General features: G+C 39.8%; 1 protein-coding gene across 4 annotated transcripts in view; it reads left to right on the top strand.

Moving 5' to 3' along the window:
- The window catches only part of LOC125481135 (AP-1 complex subunit gamma-1-like), a 32,929-nt gene extending 10,641 nt beyond the window's left edge, over nt 1-22,288 (top strand). The window contains exons 3-6 of one of the 4 annotated variants that reach the window (XM_048592292.1): nt 1,750-1,854; nt 6,382-6,520; nt 8,997-9,123; nt 22,035-22,288. In XM_048592292.1, coding sequence (XP_048448249.1) covers nt 1,750-1,854; nt 6,382-6,520; nt 8,997-9,123; nt 22,035-22,114 — 451 coding nt within the window. In that variant the 3' untranslated portion in view covers nt 22,115-22,288. Of the gene's footprint in view, nt 1-1,749; nt 1,855-6,381; nt 6,521-8,996; nt 9,124-9,861; nt 9,908-10,085; nt 10,207-19,888; nt 21,142-22,034 lie in introns of those variants that run through there. The other 3 variants (XM_048592294.1, XM_048592293.1, XM_048592295.1) reach the window with 3 other exon arrangements.
- Nucleotides 22,289-23,218: the final 930 nt, after the last annotated feature.

The raw sequence follows: 23,218 nt of genomic DNA, 5'->3' as shown, positions 1-23,218 counted from the left end.
GAAACAAACCTGGATAGATCGCCAGCATTGACCTCGACCATTGGAAAGAACAACAACACACTTTAACTGGTTAACCTCCTTTACTAACATCTGGGGACTTCTGCCAAAATCAGAAGAGTTGTCTCACAGACTCATCTAGAAACAGTCTGACACAGTTCTGCTCACCTAATACTTTACAGCCAATGACCCAGACACCATCTTGACCATGACATCAGTGATTTACCTGGTGTTATTTCATTTTAACTTTTTTCTGTAGTTTGGTAGAATTCAGTGTCTTTCAATTTCAGAGGAGAGTGAAGAGCCAACCACATTGTATGTTGTGCAGTCACATGGGCCAGACCAGGTTTTCTTCCTTAAGAGAATCAGTGAACCGGATGTGTCCTTATGATTTAATATTGCTAAATTGGATAGATTCAGAACAGATTGAGCAGCCATGAGACACTGCGCTGTCAACAGCAGAATTATATTCATCCACAGTTGTAAGCATGTTGCCTAGCAAAAATACCCCACCCTGTTGTTAAAGCTGGATGATCAATCCTAAATCAATGAAGAGTGTAGAACAGTAAGCTAGGACTAATACCAAGCATACTTAAAAATGAGGTGCCAACTTGTGAATCTACAACACAGCAGTAACAGAAGGGATGGGTAATTCTAAGTGATCCTACAACCAATGGAGCAGTTCAAAGCTTTGTAGTCCTGCCACATCCCAGTCATGAAAGGTGGAGTGCAACACAATAGGCTCCAAAAATATCCCCATCCTTAATAATGAGGGAGCCCAGCATCAGTTTGAAAGAAAGAGGGTGATCACCATTACACGTGTTGTTCAAGTAAATACTGTGGGAGATAAAATTCCCAACTCCGAACTAAGGTGAGTGACTTACCACCCAACTTCCCAAGGTGTCTCCACATCTACACGGTACAACTCGGTACATGATGAAACACTGTCCACTTACTTAAATGAGTGCATCTGCAGGAACACACTAGAAGCTTGACACCACCGAGGGCAAAGTAGTCTACTTGTTTGGGACCCCATCTACCAGCTTCAGTATCTGCTTCCTTCCTACTGCAGCAGCATGCCTCCTATACCAAGTGCACTGCAGCAACTCATCAAACCTCCTTCAACAGCACATTCCAAATCAGCAATCTCTACCATCTAATAGGACAAGGGCATCAAACGCACGCAGAGAATACCCCTAAAAGTACCCCTCCAAATCCCATGCCATCCTTACTTAGGCGAATATCGCTGTTCTTTCACTGTTGCTGGGTCAGAGTTCTGAAATTCGAACCTAACTGCATTCTGGGCGTAGCTACGTTAGATGAATTGCCGAAGTTCACAAAGGTGCTTGCCAGCATCTTTTAGAAAGTAATTGGGGATGGGCAACAAATTCTGGCCAGCAAGCAACAGTTGCATCTCCAGAAAAAGACACAAGAAATATCAAGTTGTGATCCAAACTCCTTCAGTAAACGCTACTTCAGTAAACGTTTTTAAAAAGGTAGATTTTTTTGAACAATAAAAGAATTAAGGGATACGGTGAGAACGCGGGTAAGTGGATCTGAGTCCACGAAAAGATCAGCCATGATCTTATTGAATGGCGGAGCAGGCTCGAAGGGCCAAATGGCCTACTCCTGCTCCTAGTTCTTATGTTCTTATGTTCTTTTGCACGTTTAGAATTTTTAGTAACAAAATGCTGTTTTGCTTTAATTTAGATCTGATAGAATAGGAATTATACTGTTGGTTCTTCCTTTCAGTCGAATTAAGAAGATAATGTCTGTATATGGAAGCAGCATTGATGTGGAACTTCAGCAAAGGGCTGTTGAATATAATGCACTTTTCAAAAAATTTGATCATATGAGGTATGTGCAAACCAGTTGGTAATTCGTGAGATAAGGTCGAATGTTGAATTCGAATGGTTTCAATTTGCCAATGTGTTAATCTTTTTTGAAGTTTTTTTTAGGACCAAATATAAATTGTTGCATGCTAGAACTAGAGAATTGATTTTAGCAATGTTAAAAATCAATAATTTCTTGGTATATCCAGATGCTGCATTGTTTGTTCTGGTTGTCACACTTATTCTGTGAGCTGTGTTGATGGAGATGTCACAATTGTTGCCAGTTGCAGTAAAATCCTTGCAGCTGGAGCTTTGGCTTTTTTATAGATATTCCTTCAGAATAAAAGAATAATGGTAAATCTGAATCAATCTTTAAATAGTATGGGGAAATTAAATCAGCCTGTGTAACCAGTTCAGTTTCAAGCAATTTGTGAAAGGAGCCTGCACGGAACTTTCTTTCAAAAGCGAAGTTGGAAGAGTGATTGATTGACTTCAGGATCTCATAAGACTGATAACTGGGGAGGTATAAAAAATCAAATATCTTGCTTCACACTCTCAAATAGGAGAATTAATCTAAAAAATCTTTGCAGATTTCACTGCTGTGTCATGAGGTGTTCTGTATCTAATAATGACTTGGAAGAATGAAAAGCAGCTAGTTTATCAAAGTTCCTTCTTGTTGTGTATGCTGTTTTTAAGGCTTTAGTTTGTTTATGAATTGGAACTGAACTGAGATAAAAAAAGAACTAATCTCAACATTTTAAAAAAAAGCTTTGCAAAGCCTTGTCTCTGCAAATGAAACTCTTGAATAGCCTGATCTCTCCTAATTGGCAAAATAAAATAACTTTGTACTGCAATGAGGTTTTTGATTTGACAAAGTTGCTGCTTCAGGGCAAATTCTAGAGATGGCAGGAACATGACTTCATTTTGAGTGGATTTGCATGCTGACGAACATGTAATAATTCAAAGCAAGTAATTCATGTTCCATCATCTTTGAGCTGACTCTTTACAGCTAAGCAACTAATCCCACTCAGCTCATTAAAAACAAAATGAATAGGCAATTTGGCAAGAGCAATATACTTTCAGCATGTATACTTATCGTACCATTCTACATTATTGAAAGCTTTATGTATCTTTTCAACTGTCCATTTAAAGCAATTCAGTGCTGCTTCAATGTTGGATTGGTTCACCAATCCAAAATATTAATTAATTGTTGTATCTATGTCCAATTAATTTAAAAAAAACTTAAAGCATTAAGTTGAAGATGAGAAAAGGAGATCATAAGTTTATGAACTTCCATTATAACATTTATCTGCTTCTTGAACATCCATAATATAAAGTACTTATAAGAATTTGACATTACATAAAATAGAATATGAAATATGACCAATGAAATATGAAGTTAAATATGTCTACGCTGTGAACTTGAGTTCTAGATATGTTCTAGTTTTCCCATATACTATAATTGGTCTTTCCAGTGCCTTGGTAGAACAATATACTGTTGTTTCCAGGTGTCCTTTTTGTACATCCCCCTTTAGCCTTTTTTAATCTGTAGGTTTATGACTATTATGCAAAGGTTACACTTGAGTTTTGTTAAACAGTTATCATTTATGATCCTGGTGTTCAATTAATCCATGTCATCTTGCAAATATTTTTCTGTATCTCCTCCCAGCTGCATTTGTGTTGTCAGCAAATTTTAAGGTGCTTTCCATCTGCCTTTAATTCAAACTTCTTTCATCCAGAAGACTTGGTACTGTTTCAGCACTGTCAGTAATACTAGAGTAGGAGGAAGATGTTCTACTGGGACAAGCTTCACTTGAACTTGATGGCATTAGTGACCTGGCAAATCAAATGCCAACAGCTGTAAAACGACTAGAAACTAAATAAGGGTGTGGTGGTGGGAAAGGAGGTATTTAGGCTTACAAAGTGAAAGGATAGGGCAATATTTAGGTACTGATACAGGGTGAAATGGGAAGCAGTGTACAAACCTTTCAAAAAAAACCAAATAGTGAGGGGTGGGGGTAATATGATAAGCCAGAAGACTGGTTTTGAAAAAATTCGAAAAAGATGACCCGAAACAGAAGGGAAAACGTAAACATTGAAGGTAAACTAGTAAGTAAGGCAAAACGGACAGTAAAAGCTCATTTGAATACGTAAAAGGAAAGAGAGGAGTCAGTGAATATAAGCCTGTTTAAAAAAAATAAGGGAAAGTCATAGTGAGGACACACAAATGGCAGAGGAGTTGAATAAATACTTTGTGTCAGTCTTCTCAATAGAGGGCACTAATGGCTTTCCAAAGCTACAGAATAATCCTGAGGAAAGAGTGAGGAGAAAATAAATATAGCAGCTATTATTAGAGAGAAAGTACAGGGAAACTATTAATGAAGTTTAGACCAATAAGTCTCTTGCACCTGACGGATTGCATCCCAGGATATCAAAGAAAGTAGCTGCAGAGATTGAAAGTGCACTGGTAGTAATCATGCAAGAATCCTTAAATTCTGGAAAAGTCTCAGATTGGAAAACTGCCAATGTAACACCTTTTTCAAAGAAAGACAGAAATGGGAAAACGTTGAGTTTATTATTTAGGATGAAATAGAGCATTTAGCAATGCAGCAGAGTCAGCATGGCTTTATGAAGGAAAAATCATGCCTGACAAATTTATCAGAATTTTGAAGATGCAACAAGCAGGATAAATAAAGGGGAATCAGAAGATATACTTTTTGAATTTTCATGAGGCTTTTGATAGAGTCAGAGCCCATAATGTTCGGTGTAGTGGATTAGCATTGATATCGTATTGGCTACCTAATAGAAGATGGAAAGTTGAGATAAGGGATATTTCTGCTGGAGCCGCAATCATTTAAAATAGAAATTAATGACTTGGGTGACAAGCGAGTGTACTATCAGCGAGTTTGCAGGTGGTGCAAAAGTAGTTGGGAAGGCAGGCAGTGAGGATTTAGTGTCTGTAGAGGGATATAAGCAGATTGAGTAAGTTAACAATTGGGCAGATGGAATATGTGAGGTTATGTACTTGGCAGGAGGAACAGAAAAGCATAATATTACTTAAATAGTGAGACTGCAAAAGGAAACGCAGTATAAAAATAGGGAAGCTATCCTAAAACTAGGCACTGGTTAGACCACACCTCGAATACTGTGAACAGTTGGTTCCCTTATCCAAGAAAAGATGTACTGGCATCCAGAAAGAGTTCCATAGGTTGATACTGTGTATGAAATGATTTCCTTTTATGAGGAGAGATTGAGTAGGTTGGGTGTGTACTCATTGAAGTTCAGAAAAGTAAGAAGTAACCTTATTGAAAAACACAAGATTCTTGTGGGGCTTGACCGGGTAGATGCTGAGGTTTTTTCGCCTTGTAGGAATTCCAGAACAAGAGGGTGTAATCTTAGAGTAAGGAGTTGCCTATTTTAAACAGAGATGTGGAGGAATTTCTTCTGACTGAATAGTCGTAATCTGTGAAATTCTTCAGCACTGTTGGGCTGGTCTGTTGAGATTTGGGCCGTGAAGGGATATTCAAGGCTGAGATAAACCGATTTCTAATTAACGTGGGAATGGCGGGTTATGGGGGGAGAATGCAAGAAAATGGAGTTGATGTTTGCCACAACAGTCATGATCTCATTGAACGGTGGAGCAGACTCGTTGGACTGAAAGGCCTACTTCTCCTATGTGTTGCTTTTTTCATGCAAAATTGTACTCCTGTTATTTACTTTGATCCAACTCATCGGGTAAATCATTCTGATGGCCCACCTTCCTGCTTTTGCTACCAAAGTGGATAACCTCACATTTATCCACATTATGCTTCATCTGCTATGCATTTGCTCACTCACTTAACTTGTCCAAGTCACAATGAAGCATTGCTACATTCTCCTCACGCCTCAACCACCCATTCAGTTTTGCGTTATCTCCAAACTTGCAGACATTACATTTGATTTTCTATCTAAATCATTAACATATATTGTGGATAACTGGGGTCCAAGCACTGCGGTAACCCGCAGTCCCTGCTTGCCACTTGGGAAAAAGACTGGTTTATTCCTAGCGTTTATTTCCTGTCTGCCAGCCAGTTCTCTGTCCATGTCAGTACACTAACCCCAATCTCATGCTTTTTAACTTTACATGCTAATCTGTTATGTCGGGCTTCTTTGCACCTACCCTGACCATACACTTAGAAATATATCCCAACAACGAGCATTTTAGTATCTTTGGCAACCGTTTGGGTGCCTTGCTAACCATGCTGACTTGCTGAACTGTTTTAAACATTTCAAGCAAATATATTTATTTTGCTGTTTTATTAACCAATAACGAGAATGAATATGGAAATAAAATTATTTGAATTGTGATAAATTTTGTAGTTACAGAAATTATTGCTATCTGCAGGCAACTTGCGATAAGCATGTGAGAGTATCAAATAAACTTTGTAGATGGTTTTACTTAATTTTGAGGATAAACATTTTGGCTAGAATAAATAAAACTTGTAATTATTTCAGGAATCATGTCACCCAAGAATTATAAATGATTTTGAAGGTTGAAATTTGTGCCTAACAGATCTGCACTGCTGGAGCGAATGCCTATAATGGAGAAAGTAACCAATGGACCTACAGAAACTGCACAAACTAATGGAGAGTCAGAGCCTACAATATTGGAACCAAAATTGGTGCTCAGTGCTTCTCAGCCTAGTAATCAGGTAACTTAAATTGGTATATTTCCACAAATTTGAAGTATTGTGAGTTGAATGATAGAATTTTTGGTTCATGTTATTGTAGGACACTGACTGAAGGGGTTGAAATCTCTAGATCCATGTAATTTTGTACCTTGTCAGTTCTAAAGTAGATGTACGTTTTGGGAAATTTTAAAAAATATGTGGGTGTCATTGGTAAAACCAACATTTTATTCCCATCCCCAGTTGTCCTTGAGAAGGTGGTGTTGAGAGCCACCACCTAGAATCACTGCAGCCTGTGTGGTGTAGGTATAGTGTTCCAGGATTTTGGCCTAGTTAATATCGAGGAACAGCAGTGTATTTCTAAGTCTGGATTATGTGTAATTTGAAGAACATTGTATTGGTGTTCCTGTGCACCTGTCACCTTCATTTCTGTGTTAGAGAAGGTGGGTTTGGAAGGTTCTGTTGAAGGTTGGTGTGATATACATTATCAACTGAATCCACATTTTTCACTGATGTATTACTGGTGGAGGAAGTGAATGTTTAAGGTGAATGGTTGCCAATGAAGCATGATGTTCTTTTGGGGAAGGTGATCAGCCAGAGTTTCTGGTCCACTTTGGTACCAGTGGGAAAGGTAGAAGGGGGTTGTGGAATCGCAAAGTGGCAAACTAACAAGCAGCACATCAAATGTCATAACCTCTGTAGTTCTCCTAGTGTCACGTACAAGTGAGTACGGAAGGAGAGGGTAATACTGATAAGTGTATAGCTGGAAAAATGGTGCAGAAGGGAAAGCTTTAAATTCTTGAAAAACTACAGCTGGCTCAGGAGAAGTTGCACTTATACAAGCTGGGTAGAATGCACCTGAACCGAGCAGGTCTGAGTTCTTGCAGGTTATTCTGCTAGTGCTTTTTGTGTTTTTTTTTAAAAAACATCCCTGTGAATCGGGGAAGAAATATTAGAGTAATATTGGGAGATTACTGTGAGACATAGCACTAGAATAGAGAGTAATAAGTTAATGGGTGGAGTTGATGGAAGGGAGAATTTAAAACATTCCAAATCAGGATTGGACTGCATATATGCAACTACTTGGAGTATAGTAAATAGGATTCATGAGTTACAGACTCAGATTAGCTTGTGGAGTTGTATTGTAGCAATAATAGCGGCCTGCCTGAAAGAAACCCAGGACTGCATGGTTACAGGGTGTTCATGAAAAGAAAAGGAGAGGTGGTGGTCTTGATAAAAGAGCTTTGGAGCAAGAGGATGTCTGAGTGTTTGAAGAGCAAAATCAATTTGGCTAGAATTAAGAAAAGAGAAGGATGCAATTATATGGCTTATTGTAGACTACAAACCACCAAACTAGTGGAAAGGATGCAGGGGAAAAATTCTGCAAGAACATTGGAGAAGTGCAAGCATTATAGAATAAGACCAATTTTGTATTGTTTGAAAAGGAATGAAAAAATAATTAGCAGTTTCATATTAAGCATATACTCCACACCATTTATTTTAAATGTGGATGGGTTGGGCTTAAATAACCTCTGAATGATTTGGACATGACTAAGTAGATCATAGTTAAAAATATGTTAAGGCTTCAAAATTTTGCTTTATTTTGCTCAGATCACAACTGTGGTAGCAATATTATGGATTCCTTTTATTAATTGTATTTAAATCTGATCACTACCTTCCCTAAAATCTTTCCTTGACTATGACCATATGTATTTTAATAATTATATGCAAGAAGTTTCTATGTTCGTGCTTCACGCCTTGCAAAGTCAAATGTTTTCAATGTTTGCACGGTTTGGGAAAAATCCTAACTGGAAGTGTGCAATTAAGGAAGTCTTTTGAAGATGGCATCTAGCTTCCCACTCATGTTACTTTTCCTAATTGACCAGTGACTTATCAACACTTTTTTTTGGTTTTAAAAGATGGAAAAGCAGCAATTTTGAAAAAGTGCAAGAGTATCTAATGGGCACAGACCTTATTTCAGTCTTCAGCATTGAAGAAATAAAATTGTGCAGAAAAGAGCAAAAAAAAAGTATAGAAGCTGCTTTGAAGTCCTCCTATCTTTTTATGAACTGGTTTTCTGTATAATTCAAATTTATTGTTTCCAGTCTTAAAATCCCGTTACTAGGAATTAATAGAATTCATAGATGTACAACTCCACGACTGGTAGTTTCATCTTTCAATGACACTAACGTTTCATTACAACAATTTTTAAATGTTTTTGAAATTCTCTTAATATCTTTAACTGAAATGGTGCTGATACGCTTTGGTTACTACTTAAATGCACCAATATATTTTACAGTCAGAGTTGTTGAGCAATACATTTGACAATTGAAGTGAATGTGAAGACTGGATCATTGATATGCAAATAGATAAAACATGTCCATATCAAAGTAATGGATTGATTTAAAAACAGATTCTAATTGAATTGATCTCTTTGCTATTTTTTGAATGTCTTGAGTTGTTGGTCGATTGTGTATAAAATTTATCCTTTCTTTTCCAGGCTAATGACTTGTTAGACTTGCTTGGAGGAAGTGATGTGACACCAGCAATTCAGACTGTACCACCCAGTAAACCAAGCACAGCTGGTGGAGAGCTTCTGGATCTGTTAGGAGGGCTGGATCTATCAGGTTAGCTTAACACAAACTAGATGTACAGTGCAAGAAGTAAAAGAGCTTTGATTCTACAAGAACTGGATTTTGTCATGGCAGTAATGACCCCAATAATGGACTGGAAGTCCAGAAGCAGCCTGCTTTGACTGTTGGTGGAAGCTCCAGCTACATTTTATGCCTACCTAGCTGCTAATCAGTGTCTGCCTCCCAACAGCCACCAGTCAATTGTTGAACCTGAGAATAGTCTTGGCCATCATGACTTCTGAAGGAAGATGCTTCAGCAGGCTACAGAGTGCCTGAGTGAGACATTCCTTGCTCCAAGCCTACATGGTTGCCTTCAGGGTTCACTAGGCTCTTTTCGTACATGCTAGGGGCCCTTGCACAGCTGGTAAAATTAGTGGTGGCATGAAGAGGTCACTTAAGTGACAATGTGGCCTGCAGATGGGAAGGCTTCTTCTATGTTCTGTACCGCAGGCAGAATTCAGTTCACTTCCTTCCCTTCCATAGTGTTTTTTTTTCCCCCAGCCTCCTATCTTTAGGCATTTAGGTTTGAACTGTGCAACTACATATAACTACTTCTCTTGAAAAATAACACAAACAACCTGCAAATCTAGGGCAGAAAAATATGAGAACACTGAAGATTAAGAATTACTGTAGTAACAGTTAAATTCAAGAAAGATCATTATTGAGTGCCTAAAAATTGTCCTGTAGCTGAAGTAACTTTGTACTGAAGCTGTTTGCATGTTTGACTTCCAGTGAGAGTCCTGACTGACTGACTGAATTTGCTTTTCTGAAGATGGTGGTGTAGATTTTAAATAAAAACCAAAAGAACTGTGGATGCTGTAAATCAGGAACAAAGAAGTTGCTGGAAAAGCTCAGCAGGTCTTGCAGCATTTCTGAAGAAAAGATCAGAGTTAACCTTTTGGGTCCAGTGACCCTTCCTCTGAGCTCAGAACTGTTTTTTTATTTTTGTTGTGTAGATTTTGAATTTCCTTTCAAAATGTTCCACCTGTGATGAGTTTTCCACGTCTGAGACTTTGAGAGGGGTGTCGGAAAAAAGAGGGTTGGCAAAGAATTGCTGCAGGCAAGTTATTGTTCAAATCCAATAGCTTTATTAACCCTGCAAACGTGGTCTGAAAACATTGCAGACTCAGTGTAGTTGAATAGCTAGGTTTCTTTGCAAATGCAACATCTTTCCTTGCTGCACACAAACATTCTTTCTTGGACATTTTTGAAAGAAAAAGATGCAAAGGTACTGATGTGTCCAGTCAATCATCCTCATAACAGACTGCCCTCTAGCAGCAGTTAGAATGTCAAAGCTTTTCACCATTTCTGCATTGTACAAAAGCATAGGAGACTGTAGTTCTCTGATGTGTTCTCTGATGTGTCCTCTGGGAGCAGCTCAACCAATCTGACTTATCAACCTGTAAGCACCTTTTTCTCATGCAGTATAAATTGTTGCTCCCTTTGAAATTTTGTATGCAGGCAGCTGTGTTGATGAAAGCAAGACAAAAAAAAAATTGTCAATGTTTCTTTCTTCAACAGTCCTAACTGAAGGTACTGATTTGATGGATTTGTAATGAAAACCAAGTTGCTCTAATAGTCATTTTAATATAGATTGAAGTCGCATCAGTCAAATCAGCACGGTAGCGAATTGATTGCATTCAAAATAGTGTTTTGGAGCAATATAGTCTGGAGCCATCAACTGGGCAAGTGACAATGAGCCAGACTTAGTCAGAGTCATACAGCACGGAAACAGACCCTTCAGTCCAACCAGTCCATGACGAGCATGATCCCAACTAATCTAGTTGCCCCCTGCCTGTTCCTGGCCCATATCCCTCCAGGCCTTTCCTATTCGTGTACCTATCCAAATGTCTTTTAAATGTAATTGTCCCCACATCCTCCATTTCCTCAGGACGTTCATTCCCCACATGAACCACCCTCTGTGTAAAACAAAAATTGCCCCTCATGTCTTTATAAATCTCTTTCCACTCACCGTAAAAATATATCCCCAAGTTCTGAAATCTCCCATCCTAGGGACAAGACAACTACCATTGATTCTGTCTTAACTTCTCCTTATTTTATAAACTTCTATCAGGTCACCTCTCAATCTCCTATGCTCCAGGGAAAACAGTCCCAGCTTATCCAACCTTACTTTATAAATCAAGCCTTCGATACCTAGCAACATCCTGGTAAATCTTTTCTGCACTCTCCAGCTTAATAATATCCCTCTTATAACTGGGTGACCAGAACTGGACACAGCATTCCAGAATAGGCTTCAATGTCCTGTACAACCTCAATGTGACTTCCCAATTTTCTCACTTGAAGGACTGAGCAATGAAGGCAAGTGTGCCAAACACCTTTTTAACCACCTGTCTATGTGTAACGCAAACTTCAAGGAATTATGTACCTGCACCCCTAGGTCCCTCTGTTCTACAACACTACCCAAGGCCCTACCATTAATTGCATAAGCTGTACCCTTGTTGTACCAAAATGTGATACCTCGCACTTATCCACATTGAGCTCTATCTGCCATTTATTTTAGCCCATTGACCCATTTGATCAAGATCCCTTTTGTAATCATAGAAAACCTTCTTCACTCTCTACTATGCCACCAATTTTGTCATCCGCAAACCTACTGACAATGCCTTCTGTATTCTCATCCAAATCATCTATATAATGACAAACAAAAGAAGACCCAGAACCGAAGCCTGCGGACCACCGGTGACAAGCCTCCAGTCCAAAATGTAATTCTCCTCCACCATTCTGTATCCTGCCATTAAGCCAATTTTATATCCAGTTGGCATGCTCGTCTTGAGTCCCATGTGACCTAACTTTATTAATTAGTCTACCATGGGGAACCTTGTCGAAAGCTTTACTAAAATCCAATAAACAGTGTCCACTGTTCTGCTGCCATCAATCTTTTTGGTAACTTCCTCAAAAAAACTCAAAACAAGTTTGAGATACAAATTTTCTTGCACACAACCGTACTGACTATTCCTAATCAATTTTTGCCTCTCTAAATGCCCATAAATCCTACCTTACAGAGTCATGTCCAACAATTTACCCATAACTGAAGTCAGACCCGCAAGTCTATAGTTCTCCAGTTTCTCCTTACAACCTATCTTAAACAAAGGTGCAACGTTAGCCACTCTCCAGTCATTAGGCACCTTACCCATAGTTAGATGATGCCAGTACTTGTGCAAGGGGTCTCACAATCTTCTACCTTATTTTCCACAACATCCTGGGATACATTCGTATCCCCGTTTTGCCTTCCTGATTCCTTTCTTATGAATGCCCCTACACACTCTCTTTATATTGATTTTAGAGATTCTGTTGAAACAAGTTGTCTATATCGAAAATAAGATTCTCTTTTATTCTTGACTAGAACATCAATATTTTTATTCATCCATTTTTCCTTCATCTTACCAGCCTTATTCTTCATCCTAACCGGACCATAATGCCTCTGAACTCTCGTCATCACATTCTTGAAAGCCTCCCACTTGTCAGACATCCTTTTACCTGCAAACAGTCTACTCGCAACAACTTTTGAAAGTCCTTGTCTCATACCATTAAAGTTTGCCTTGCTTCAATTAAAAACTTTTCACGCTTACGGAAGAGGAAGGCTTATCCTTTTCCAAAACCATTTTGAAACTAATGGAATTATGATTGCTCGATCCAGAATGTTCTCCCACTTTTTACTTCAGTCACCTGCTCTGCCTCATTGCCCAAAAGAAGGTCTAGTTTTGCACCTTCTCTAGTAGGAGCATCCACATGTTGATAAAGAGGATTTTCTTGAACGCATTTTACAAATTCTTCGCCATCCAAACCTTTAACACTGTGGTAGCCCCAGTCGATGTTTGGAAAATTAAAATCCCCCTGTTATTACAACCTTATGCTTACATATATGAGATCTCCTTACATATTTGTTTCTCAATTTCTCTGTTAGTACTGGGGGGCCTATAGTACAATCCCACCAACGTGACCCTTCCTTTCTTATTTCTAATTTGTACCCATATATTTTCACCTGACAATTTTCAGAAATATCCTCTAGTTACAGCAGTGATGTATCCCTTAATCAAAAACACTACCCAACCCCTCCTTTCTTGCCTCCTTTCCTATAGCATCTAAAACCAGAACTTTGATCTGCCAGTCTTGTCTTGTCCACCTCTCAACCAAGTAATAACTATGGTATCCCAATCCCCTGTTCTTAAACATGCCCTGAGTTCATTGGCCTTACCTGTAAGACCCCTTGCATTGAAATAAATGCAGTTTAATTCTTAAGAGTTACTACATTCTCTGACTCTCTCATCTAATTAACATGCTGTCTTCACATTCAGAACCATGCCTATCAATCTTTCTGTTTACACTACTATTTAGAATTCCTCCACTCCCCCTCTTGATAAGTATAAAGTCTTCCTTGATGGAACGAGCAAATCTCACTGCTACGATATTGGTCCCTTTCCAGTTTAGGTTAGACTGATCCTTTTTTGAACAGGTCTTTTCAATCCCAGAAGAATTTCCAATTGTCCAAAAACCTGAATCCCTGAACAATACACCAGCTCTTCACCCATTGATTGGTCTCCTTTATCCTTTGGATTGATTTATTGGCATGTGTACCAAAGTACAGTGAAAATCTTTGTTTACAAGCAGTACAGGCAAGTGACAGGAAGCAAGGATGTACAGATCAGAGCTTGTAAAAAGACTTCGAGGCATACAGGTTACATTGCACAGGACAAACACTACGCGAGATCAACGTTAGCAAAATCAGCATTATCTGAGGCTGGAGAGTCCATTCATCAGTCTCATAACGGCCAGGAAGAAGCTGTTCCTGAACTTGCTGGTGCGTGTGTTCGGGCTTCTGTGACTTCTGTCTGACGGAAGAGGTTGTAGGAGATCCTTACCGGGGTGTAATGGGTTTTTGATGGCAGCCTTTCTGCAACAGCGAACTGTGTAAATGGAGTCCATTGATGGAAAGTTGGCTTCCGTGATGGTCTGGGCTGTGCACACCACCTTCTGTAGTTTCTTATGGTCCTGGGCAGAGAAGATGCAGGGACAGTATGCTTTCAATGGTGCATCTGTAGAAGTTGGTGAGCGTGCTTTATGGACATGCCAAAGTTTGAGTCACTTGAGGATGCCAAGGTGTTGTCGTGCTGCCTTGACTATCGCATCTATGTGAGAAGTCCAGGACAGCTTGTCAGTTATCGTCACTCAGAGGAACTTGACAAACTCCATCCTCAACTTCAGTTCCGTTGATGTAGATGGGAGCACGTTCTCCTCCTTTCTTTCTGAAGTCAATGATCAGTTCTTTAGTTTTGCTGACATTGCAAGAGAGGTTGTTCTCATTGCACCATCACCAAGCCCCCTCTCTCCTTTTTGTTTTTGACTCGCTGTTGTTAGATATCTGTCCTACTATGATGGTTTTGTCAGTGAACTTATGGATGGCATTCATTCTGAATATGACAACACAGTCGTGGGTATACAGGGAGTACAGTAGAGGGCTGAGGACGCCTCCTTAGGGGGCTCTAATGTTGAGCGTTATTGTGGAGGAGGCGCAATCACCTATCTTCGCTGGTCTGTGGGTTGGAAAGCTGGCAATCCAGTTGCAGAGGGCAGAGCTGAGACTGAGGTCCCAGAGTTTTGAGATTAGTCTAGAGGGGATAATGGTGTTGACTATAGCTCTGCCTTCAATGACCAGGAGTCTGACATAAGTGTCCTTCTCCAGTTGTTCTAGGGATGAGTGCAGGGCTAGGGATACAGCATCCTGTGTGGACCTTGGTAGGCAAATTGTAGGGGATTGAGGCAGACTGGGAACTGGAGTTGATGTGGGCCATGACCAGCCTCTCGAAGCACTTCATGATTATTGAAGTTAGAGCCACTGGGCAGTAATCGTTAGGGCACATTTTTCTTAGATATGAGGATGATGGTCTTCTTGAAGCAGGTGGGGATTTTGGCTTGTAGGAAGGAGAGGTTGAGGATGTCAGTGAACACCTCCCCCAGTTGGCCAGCGCAGGATCTGAGTGTTCGGCTGTGGGTACTGTCCAAGGCTATCACTTTCCTTGGTTTGACTTCCAGGCAGGAGCACTGATCTGATGTCTGCAGTGGTGACCAAGGGAACAGGTTTGTTCAAGGCTGTCGGGGCGGACATCACCTGGAGTTCTGCTTAAATAAAGCATAGAAAAGCATTGAGCATGTCAGGGAGGAACGTGTCTTTGTCCACTAACTTGCTCTGCTTCGTTTTGTATCCCGTAATGTTGTTTAAGCCTCGCCATAGGAGGTGGGAGTCAGTTTTGTTCTTTGCCTCGTTTGAGTTTGGCATTGAGAGTAAACCAGAGATTATTACTTTTAAGATTCAATTTTTTAATCTTCTACCTAACCTCTTAAATTCACTCTGTACTGCTTTAATCTTTTCCCTAAAAATTCCTACCAATATGTACAATAATTTGTGACTTCTCAGTATCACCTTTAACATTATGCTTGAAACATTTAGAGACGTCCTCAATCCTAGCACCAGGAAATTATCAAACCATCCTGAATGTGCGCTCAGTGCCAAGGAATCTCCTGTCTATGCCCCTGACAGGAGAGGTCCCTATAAACAATAATTCTATTGAATTTTGTCAAATGCTGCCTAACATAAGAATCATTCCAAGTGTCCAATAACTGACTGCCCCTTCCATTTTCCTTGTAGAGACTATTTCCATCAACAGTTTCAAAAACTGAATATCTATTTGATCGAGGAATAGCCTCGAGACTTTTGAACTATCATCCAATCTTTCCCGACAGTCACCCATCCATCTGACTGATCCTGCTGTGTAGTAACTTTTCTGAATCTACTAACCATCTCACTCTGCCTCATATATGCCCTTAATAAGATTAAGCCTAAAAAAAACTTTCAATAACCTGTTATACAAAACAAACTACCTTTCATTACCTACAGAAAATAATGTTAAAATGGCAAAGATTTTTAAAGATCTAACATATAAAACTTAAATAAAATTAACCACTTAAAGACTCTTCAATAATTTCCTCAAAGAAAAGAACAAATCTTCTCCGGAGCTGACCACATGTAGGACTCCCTGAAACGAGAAAACAACTCCTTATTTTAAAAACAAGAGTTGTTCGGCTTCTCAAAGCAAAACTTCTGCAATGTTGAAAAAGAAACAGTCCAGTATAATCTTTTATAACTTAAGAATTTAGAATGGAGAAAAAGAATCCTCAGCCGTTCACTATAGACCGTCAAAGCTTGTTTAAAAATGCCCATTTGGGGGGAAAAACGTTCGTGATTTCTTTGTTTTTTTCAATGTTAATGAAACAAAATGAATAAAAGTCTTACATTAGTGAAATATAGTAACCAATAAAACTATAATAAATCTTTAAGCCTGCAATCCCAGGAGCAGCTGCAAGATCTACACTGTTTCCCAGTGCTCCCTAGTAACAGGAAGCCACTGTCTTGCTTAACAAAATAAATAGCTGTGAACAACACGTCAGCAATAACCAAGCTGAAGAAAAGCGCACATAAAAGTGCAATCAATAGTAAGACCAAGGGAACTGGGAAGAGATTTTAAAAAAAAAAGAAAAGAAAGATCGTAAGAGATATTTTTTAAGAAAATGAAAATTGATAGTTGTTGAGGTTTTGACTTACTAAGAGCAAATGTCGTCATGGATGAAGTGGGCTCTTTAAAAGTAGATGCAGGTAATATGACAAATGGAAAATAAGAACAGCAAACTGAATCAATAATTACTTTGTATCTGTGTTCAGAGAAGATGATGACATTGGTCCGGATCTTCTGATAACCTGATTAGACTGAGACCGGCCATACCCTGAAAGATGCAAATCGCTGTCTCAAGTCCCAATGCACAGACTCTGCAATAATTGCCCAGGGACTTTAAATTTCTGGTCAATTAGCAGGTATCTGAAGCCCTCAAATATTTCCCCAATTTGACCAAGCTTTCGAGGGATCTGACTCAGCGATATATTTAACAATATTAAGTATTAATAATAAGCCAGGAGAAGTACAGGGCTAAATATAAAACAGATCTCCCTATCACTCATGCATTCACCCCAGTATCCTCCCAGTTCTGTCACTGACCTCCCCGCGTTCCCCCCACATACCTATTCCACATACCCACTACTCATATGTACCTTAGACACTTAGTAGCTTTCAGTGGTTTGAGACCTTTAAATGTTTTACTTGCAATTGCTATAAAAGGGTCCTGGGCAAGTACATCCCCTAACACTTATTCAGATTTTAAATAGTGAGAAGCTTGGAATAGTGCAGATTTAAATAAATTTTGAGGTTCAGTGTACAGAGATGAAAGAAATATAACAAATGGGTACAAGTAAATGTCTAATCATAGAATCCCTACAGTGTGGAAAGAAGCCATTCGACCCATCAAGTCCACACTGTCCTTTCAAAGAGCATTCCACGTGTATTTCCATCTTGTTATTCTGTACATGATTCTAACTTGCACTTCCTGATTCTCACTTGATTTACAGCCTAATTAAGGAGATGCCTGTAGAGGGCACTGTGCTGAAATGAATTTCTTTTGGAAAGTCTGTACAAAAGTAAGCATAATGAGTAGTTGACATCATTCATTCGTGGCTGACCACAAATTTCGGGCCACCTTTCCATATATAAGACAGGTTTCATCAAAAAAATTGAATATGATTTAAATCAAGCATACCCAAAATAACCATAATTAAAATAGATATGATTAAAAATCATGCATACAAAGCCTCCAGACCAAAGTAAAGAAATATTAAGAACGTTTAGAAAATGTGTAGAAGCAAGTGTAAAAATGAATAATGAGTGGAAATGGGTGTTAAGAGAAGTATGCCATCAAGCACTCAAGAAATTTCTTCAGTACAGTATGTGTTGAGATCCTCTAATTGCCTTTTCTTTGTACTAAGCAAGATAACGATAAGGTCTTGGAGTAGATTTGTAGCTCGGGTTGCGAGTGTTGAGGTTGGTTGGCTCGCCAAGCTGCTTTCTTGTTTCGCAGACGTTTCTGCAGAGACTGAGAAACGCTACATCGGACAAGCAAGAAGGAAACTAACAACAAGAGTACTTGAACACCAACTGGCTACAAAAAGACACGACCAGTACTCCCTCATCTCAATCCACATGGACAAGGAGAACCACCAGTTCGACTGGGACAACACCAAAATTCTGGGACAAGCTAGGCAGAGACAGGCACGAGAATTCCGAGAAGCCTGGCACTCCATGAAGCATGCTATTAATAAACTTATTGAACTCGACCCCGTATACATTCCACTTCAAAGGAAAACCAGAAGTGAGGCAATCCATCTCAATGGACCCCCGAGTTTAAAATCCAGGTGGGAGAACACACCGACGCTTCATCGGAGGCTGCATGGAGTATGTTACCCAGCATGGTAATGAAACATCTGCGAAACAAGAAAGCAGCTCGGCGAGCCAACCAACCTCAAGATAACTATCTTTCACCTAGTAACATTTATTTACACCCCCTGTCCCAAGGGTTGCTCAATGGCAACACACGCTTCTACCCATCAATCAGGAAAGGCCTATTGCATGGTTTTCACTGGTTACCCAGGACAGTTCAGCGGTTGTTGACTAGGAGTTCAGAAGTTACAGACTAAGACTGATAAGCTTGTGAAGGTGATAGAGTAGATTTCATGCTAGAAGGCTGGGGCTGTTTTCCCTGGTATGTCAGAGGCTTCGAGGTGACGTCATAGTGTACAGAATCATGAGGGGCATGGATAAGATGAATAGTCAAGGTCATTTCCCCCGGGCTGGGGCATCCAAAACTAGAGGGCCTAGGTTGAAGGTGAAAGGGGAAAGATTTTAAAGGGCCTTGGGGGCAACTTTTTTTATGCAGAGGGTGGTGCATGTATGGAATGAACTGCCAGAGGAAGTGGTGGATGCTGGTATAATTACAATATTTAAAAGGCATCTGGATGGGTATATGAATTGGAAGGGTTTAGAGGGATATGGGCCAAATGCTGGCATATGGGACCAGGTTAATTTAGGATATCTGGTCGGCATGGGCGCATTGGACAGAAGGGTCTGTTTCTGTGCTGTACATCTCAATGACTAAGTGCTGAATTTTTGCTATATGCAGGGAAGGCACCTGCACCTGAATCGGCCCTGTGTCGGGGTAAGGGTGAGTCGCCATAGTCTTACAAGACTATAAGATTGCTTTCTCGTTAAAGAGAGAGAGACGACTGGTGGTGGTCTAATCTGAGGGTCACCATGCCTCAGGCTCGTGGAGAGATAGAGATTGAGAATGAGAATCCTTTATGGTAACTTTGGCCAGTGTGGGAAATGAACCCATTCTGTAGGCATTACGCTGCAATGCAAGCCAGCCATCCAGCCAATTGGGTGAATGAATTCCCCCCACTCCCCCAAAGTGAGTAGTAAAGATCAACATCCTTTTATTTCCTTATGTTTTTGTACTGTGGTTTTTTTTATTAAAAGGAAGATACTACTTTAAACCAAAGGAGACTATATGCAAAGATGTGGCTGCAGTTTTAAAATTCATGTTTACAACTCTCAATGACGCATTTTTCCTGGAAGAATGAAAGCAGAGGCTTGCACCAAAGAGTTGACGGTTCCTAAACTAAAGGACAACTGCTTGACAGTGTTTTGATTGGCCCCTGACCAGTTGACCCTAGCTTGTGTGGGGTCAGTGTAGCAGAGAACTGCTGGTCTGCAAAAGAAAATATTTCTCGTGTGGAGGCAGGAGATCTTCAGTTGTTTTCATCTCTTTTCAATTCTTTGTTTTGCACATCCCCAATCGAAAGAAAAACAAAACGCCTTCAAAGACGAATGAAGGACAAATCCTCAACTAGTGAATGATAGAGAGCATTGGTTTGAAAACAACCTTGCGTCAACGGCGAAGAACTGAAAAGAATTGAAGGGAAGAGAAAAGAAAACAACTCATTGAATCCTGTGGCCCAGGCTGGTGATACCAAATTTTGCCTGATTTTGTTTTTTCCTCCCCCCTCAATATTTCCACTCAGTATGTATGTACTGTCTATCTTTGTGTGCCTCTTTTGTATGTGAGGGGGTGGGAAGAATTTAAATTAACAGTTCACATTTCTCAGTTGCCTTTGGTTGAAGATGAAATTTCTTTGTCATAAACAGTTACTTTAAGTACAGAAACCTGGTGAGTATTTTCTTTTAAACTAGGTTTGTCAGCCAGGAATATTGGGGACTTTGGATAGTTTGAGAGAGTCTTTTCACATTTTGTGAGCACTTTGGCAAAAGTGGGTCTTGATATCCAGTGCACTACCCCAGTAAGTCATGACAGTTAATTCCTCGCAGTTGGATATCTCTGCTGTAAGAATTTGGGTCAAGATATAAGCATTACAATCAGGATTTAGGAAAGTCTTTTGGAAAAGAATGTGATGGCTCATGGGAGGCCAGATGTTGCTATTAGTTCAGTACATCTGAGAATGGGATATAAAAAGCCTCAAGAAAGGACTCCGTTTGGTGAAGCTAACATGAACAAAAAGCTGGAGTTGTGATTGTGTTCTGGAGTCCAGGGGAAAGTGGACACAGGACAGAAGGGTGTTTCACTTGGACAGGAGCATTTGTTAAGGCGGTCTGTGACAGAGCGGCTCTCGAGAGACGAGGTTGGCAGAATTGAAAAACAGTCATCCCTTGTGAAGTTTGAGACTTGATAACTCATCAGGGTATCAGCATCTCAGGGTGGCTGTGTTACTGAGAGGATCATGGGATTTGTCTTGATCATACTTGCTATGTCCTGTGGGACGTTTGAGCGCAGTACATTGCCCACGTTTACCACATGTTAATTTGGAGTCCTAGTAAAAGCTCTCGCATGTTTTCTAAGATTACAGAGAAATCTTGATTAAATGGGTCATTGGGCTAAAAAAATGGCAGATGGAGTTCAATCTGGATAAATGCAAGCTATTGCATTTTGGTAAAACAAACAAGGGGTAGGCCTTATACAATTAATGGTAGGGTATTGGGTAGTGTTGTAGGACACAGTGACCTAGGGGTGCGGGTACCTTATTCTTTGAAGTTTGCATCACATAGACCGGGTGGTTAAAAAGGCGTTTGGCATGTTTGCCTTCATTGCTCAGTCCTTTGAGTAAAAGGGTTGGGAAGTCATGTTGAAGTTGTATAGGACATTGGTGAAACCTGTTCTGGAATAGTGTGTCCAGTTCTGGTCACTCAGTTAGAGGAAGGATATTATCAAGCTGGAGAGAGTTCAGAAAAGGTTTACCAGGATGTTGCCGGGTATGGAAGGTTTGAGTTATAAAGAAAGGCTGAATAGGTTCAGACTTTTTTCATAGGAACGTAAGAGTTTGAGAGGCGACCTGATAAAAGTTTATAAAACAATGAGAAGTATAGACAGAGTTAATGGTGGTTGTCTTTGCCCTAGCTTGGGAGATTTCAAGACTGGTGGCACATTTTTGAGGTGAGAGGGGAGGGATTTAAAAAAGACAGGCAAACTTGTTTTACACAGATGGTGATTCTTGTGTGGAATGAACTTCCTGAGGAAGTGGTGGATTTGGGGACAATTACAACATTTAAAAGACATTCTGATAAGTACGCGAATAGGAAAGGTTTGGAGGGATATAGGCAAGGAGCAGGCAGGTGGGACTAGTTTATTTTGGATTATGTTTGGCATGGACTGGTTGGACCAAAAGGCCTGTTTCTGTGCTGTACGACTCTGACTCTATGTATCTAAGTTTGTGTGTTCATTAATAAGCAACAAAATGACACCCCATCTCAGTTTGTTTGTTTGAATTGTATATGTGTTTTTAAGCAGGAGGTGATGGATAGTGACACGATACAGCAATCTTAACTGATCTTTTTGTTCTTTTTGAGCTAATTAAGGCCACTTGTGTCATTACTGCTGCTCCAACATGTGCAGCAAATAAGGTAGGCAAATAATAAACATTTCATCATTTTTGATAGATATCCAAATTACTTTCGCTTCCCACAACCTTGAATCTCACCAGGCCAAAGGAACAGGAATAAGCTACTCAGACCCTTAAACCTGTTCTGCTGTTCAGTGACATCATGCCAGGTGTGTCGTCTAACTCCATATACCTGCCCATATCTCGGATTTAAAATTAGCAACTAATCTAGCATCACTGTTGCTTGTGGAAGAGAGTTGTAAACTGCTACTACCTTTGTGTTTAGAATTGGTTCCTAACATCTCCTGAATGGTCTAGCCCTAATTCTCAGGTCATGCAGCCGTTTCTAGAATCTCCAATCAGTGGAAATTGTTTATCTTTATTTATCCTGCCTTTTGTAGTTAATACCTTTTGAAGATTTCAGTCATATCACCCCTTTTATCCTTTTAAATTCTAGAGAAAGCAGGCTTAATTTCTACAATGTATCCTCATTTTAACCCCTGAAGTCCAGGTATCATTCCTGTATACCTACATTACACTCCTCCATGGCCAAAATAGCCTTCCTAAGGCTGGTGCCCAGATCTGCGCTCAGTACTCCCAAGTGGAGGCTAACCAGGGTTTTGGAAGCTTGCAGAATGACTTATGCATACTTTTACTCCAGTCCTCCCAATTATAAAGGCCGTCATTCCATCAGCCTTGATTATTTTCTGCACCCTTTCATGGTATTTTAACGAACTATGCACTGAAACCCCTAAGTCTCTTTTGGACATCCACTGAATTTAGCCTCATACCATCTTGAAAGTAGCTGATCTATCCTTTTTCGGTCCCAAGTACCTAAATCTCCTCTTGCTAAGATTGAAATCCATGTGCTACAGTTATTGCCTATTCACCTGTCAATATTCCTTTGTGATTTTATGCTATCATCGTCCACAATGCCATCCAGCTTTGTGCCATAAGTACATTTAGATACAATTTTCTATGCTATTGTCCAGGTTTTTAATAAATAATGTGACTAATTTGTCTTTATTAAATGCTCATATTGTAAAGACCCTTTTTTTCTTTATTTTGGATAGTGGACTAAAATGGGAAAAAGATACTGCTTTAAACCAAGAACTGTGGAAGGAGATGTTGCAGTTTTAAACAAGTTGCCTTGAGAGATCAGTAAGCTCAGTTGGCTGGAGATGACCAATTTGTAGTGCAAATTGATGCCAACAGCATGGCTTCAATTTCTGCTCTGGCTGA

This window comes from Rhincodon typus, unplaced genomic scaffold, assembly GCF_021869965.1.
Source record: "Rhincodon typus isolate 14 unplaced genomic scaffold, sRhiTyp1.1 hic_rhity00000981, whole genome shotgun sequence".
Classification (NCBI taxonomy): Eukaryota; Metazoa; Chordata; class Chondrichthyes; order Orectolobiformes; family Rhincodontidae; genus Rhincodon; species Rhincodon typus.
This window is presented reverse-complemented; position numbering and strand designations above follow the sequence as displayed.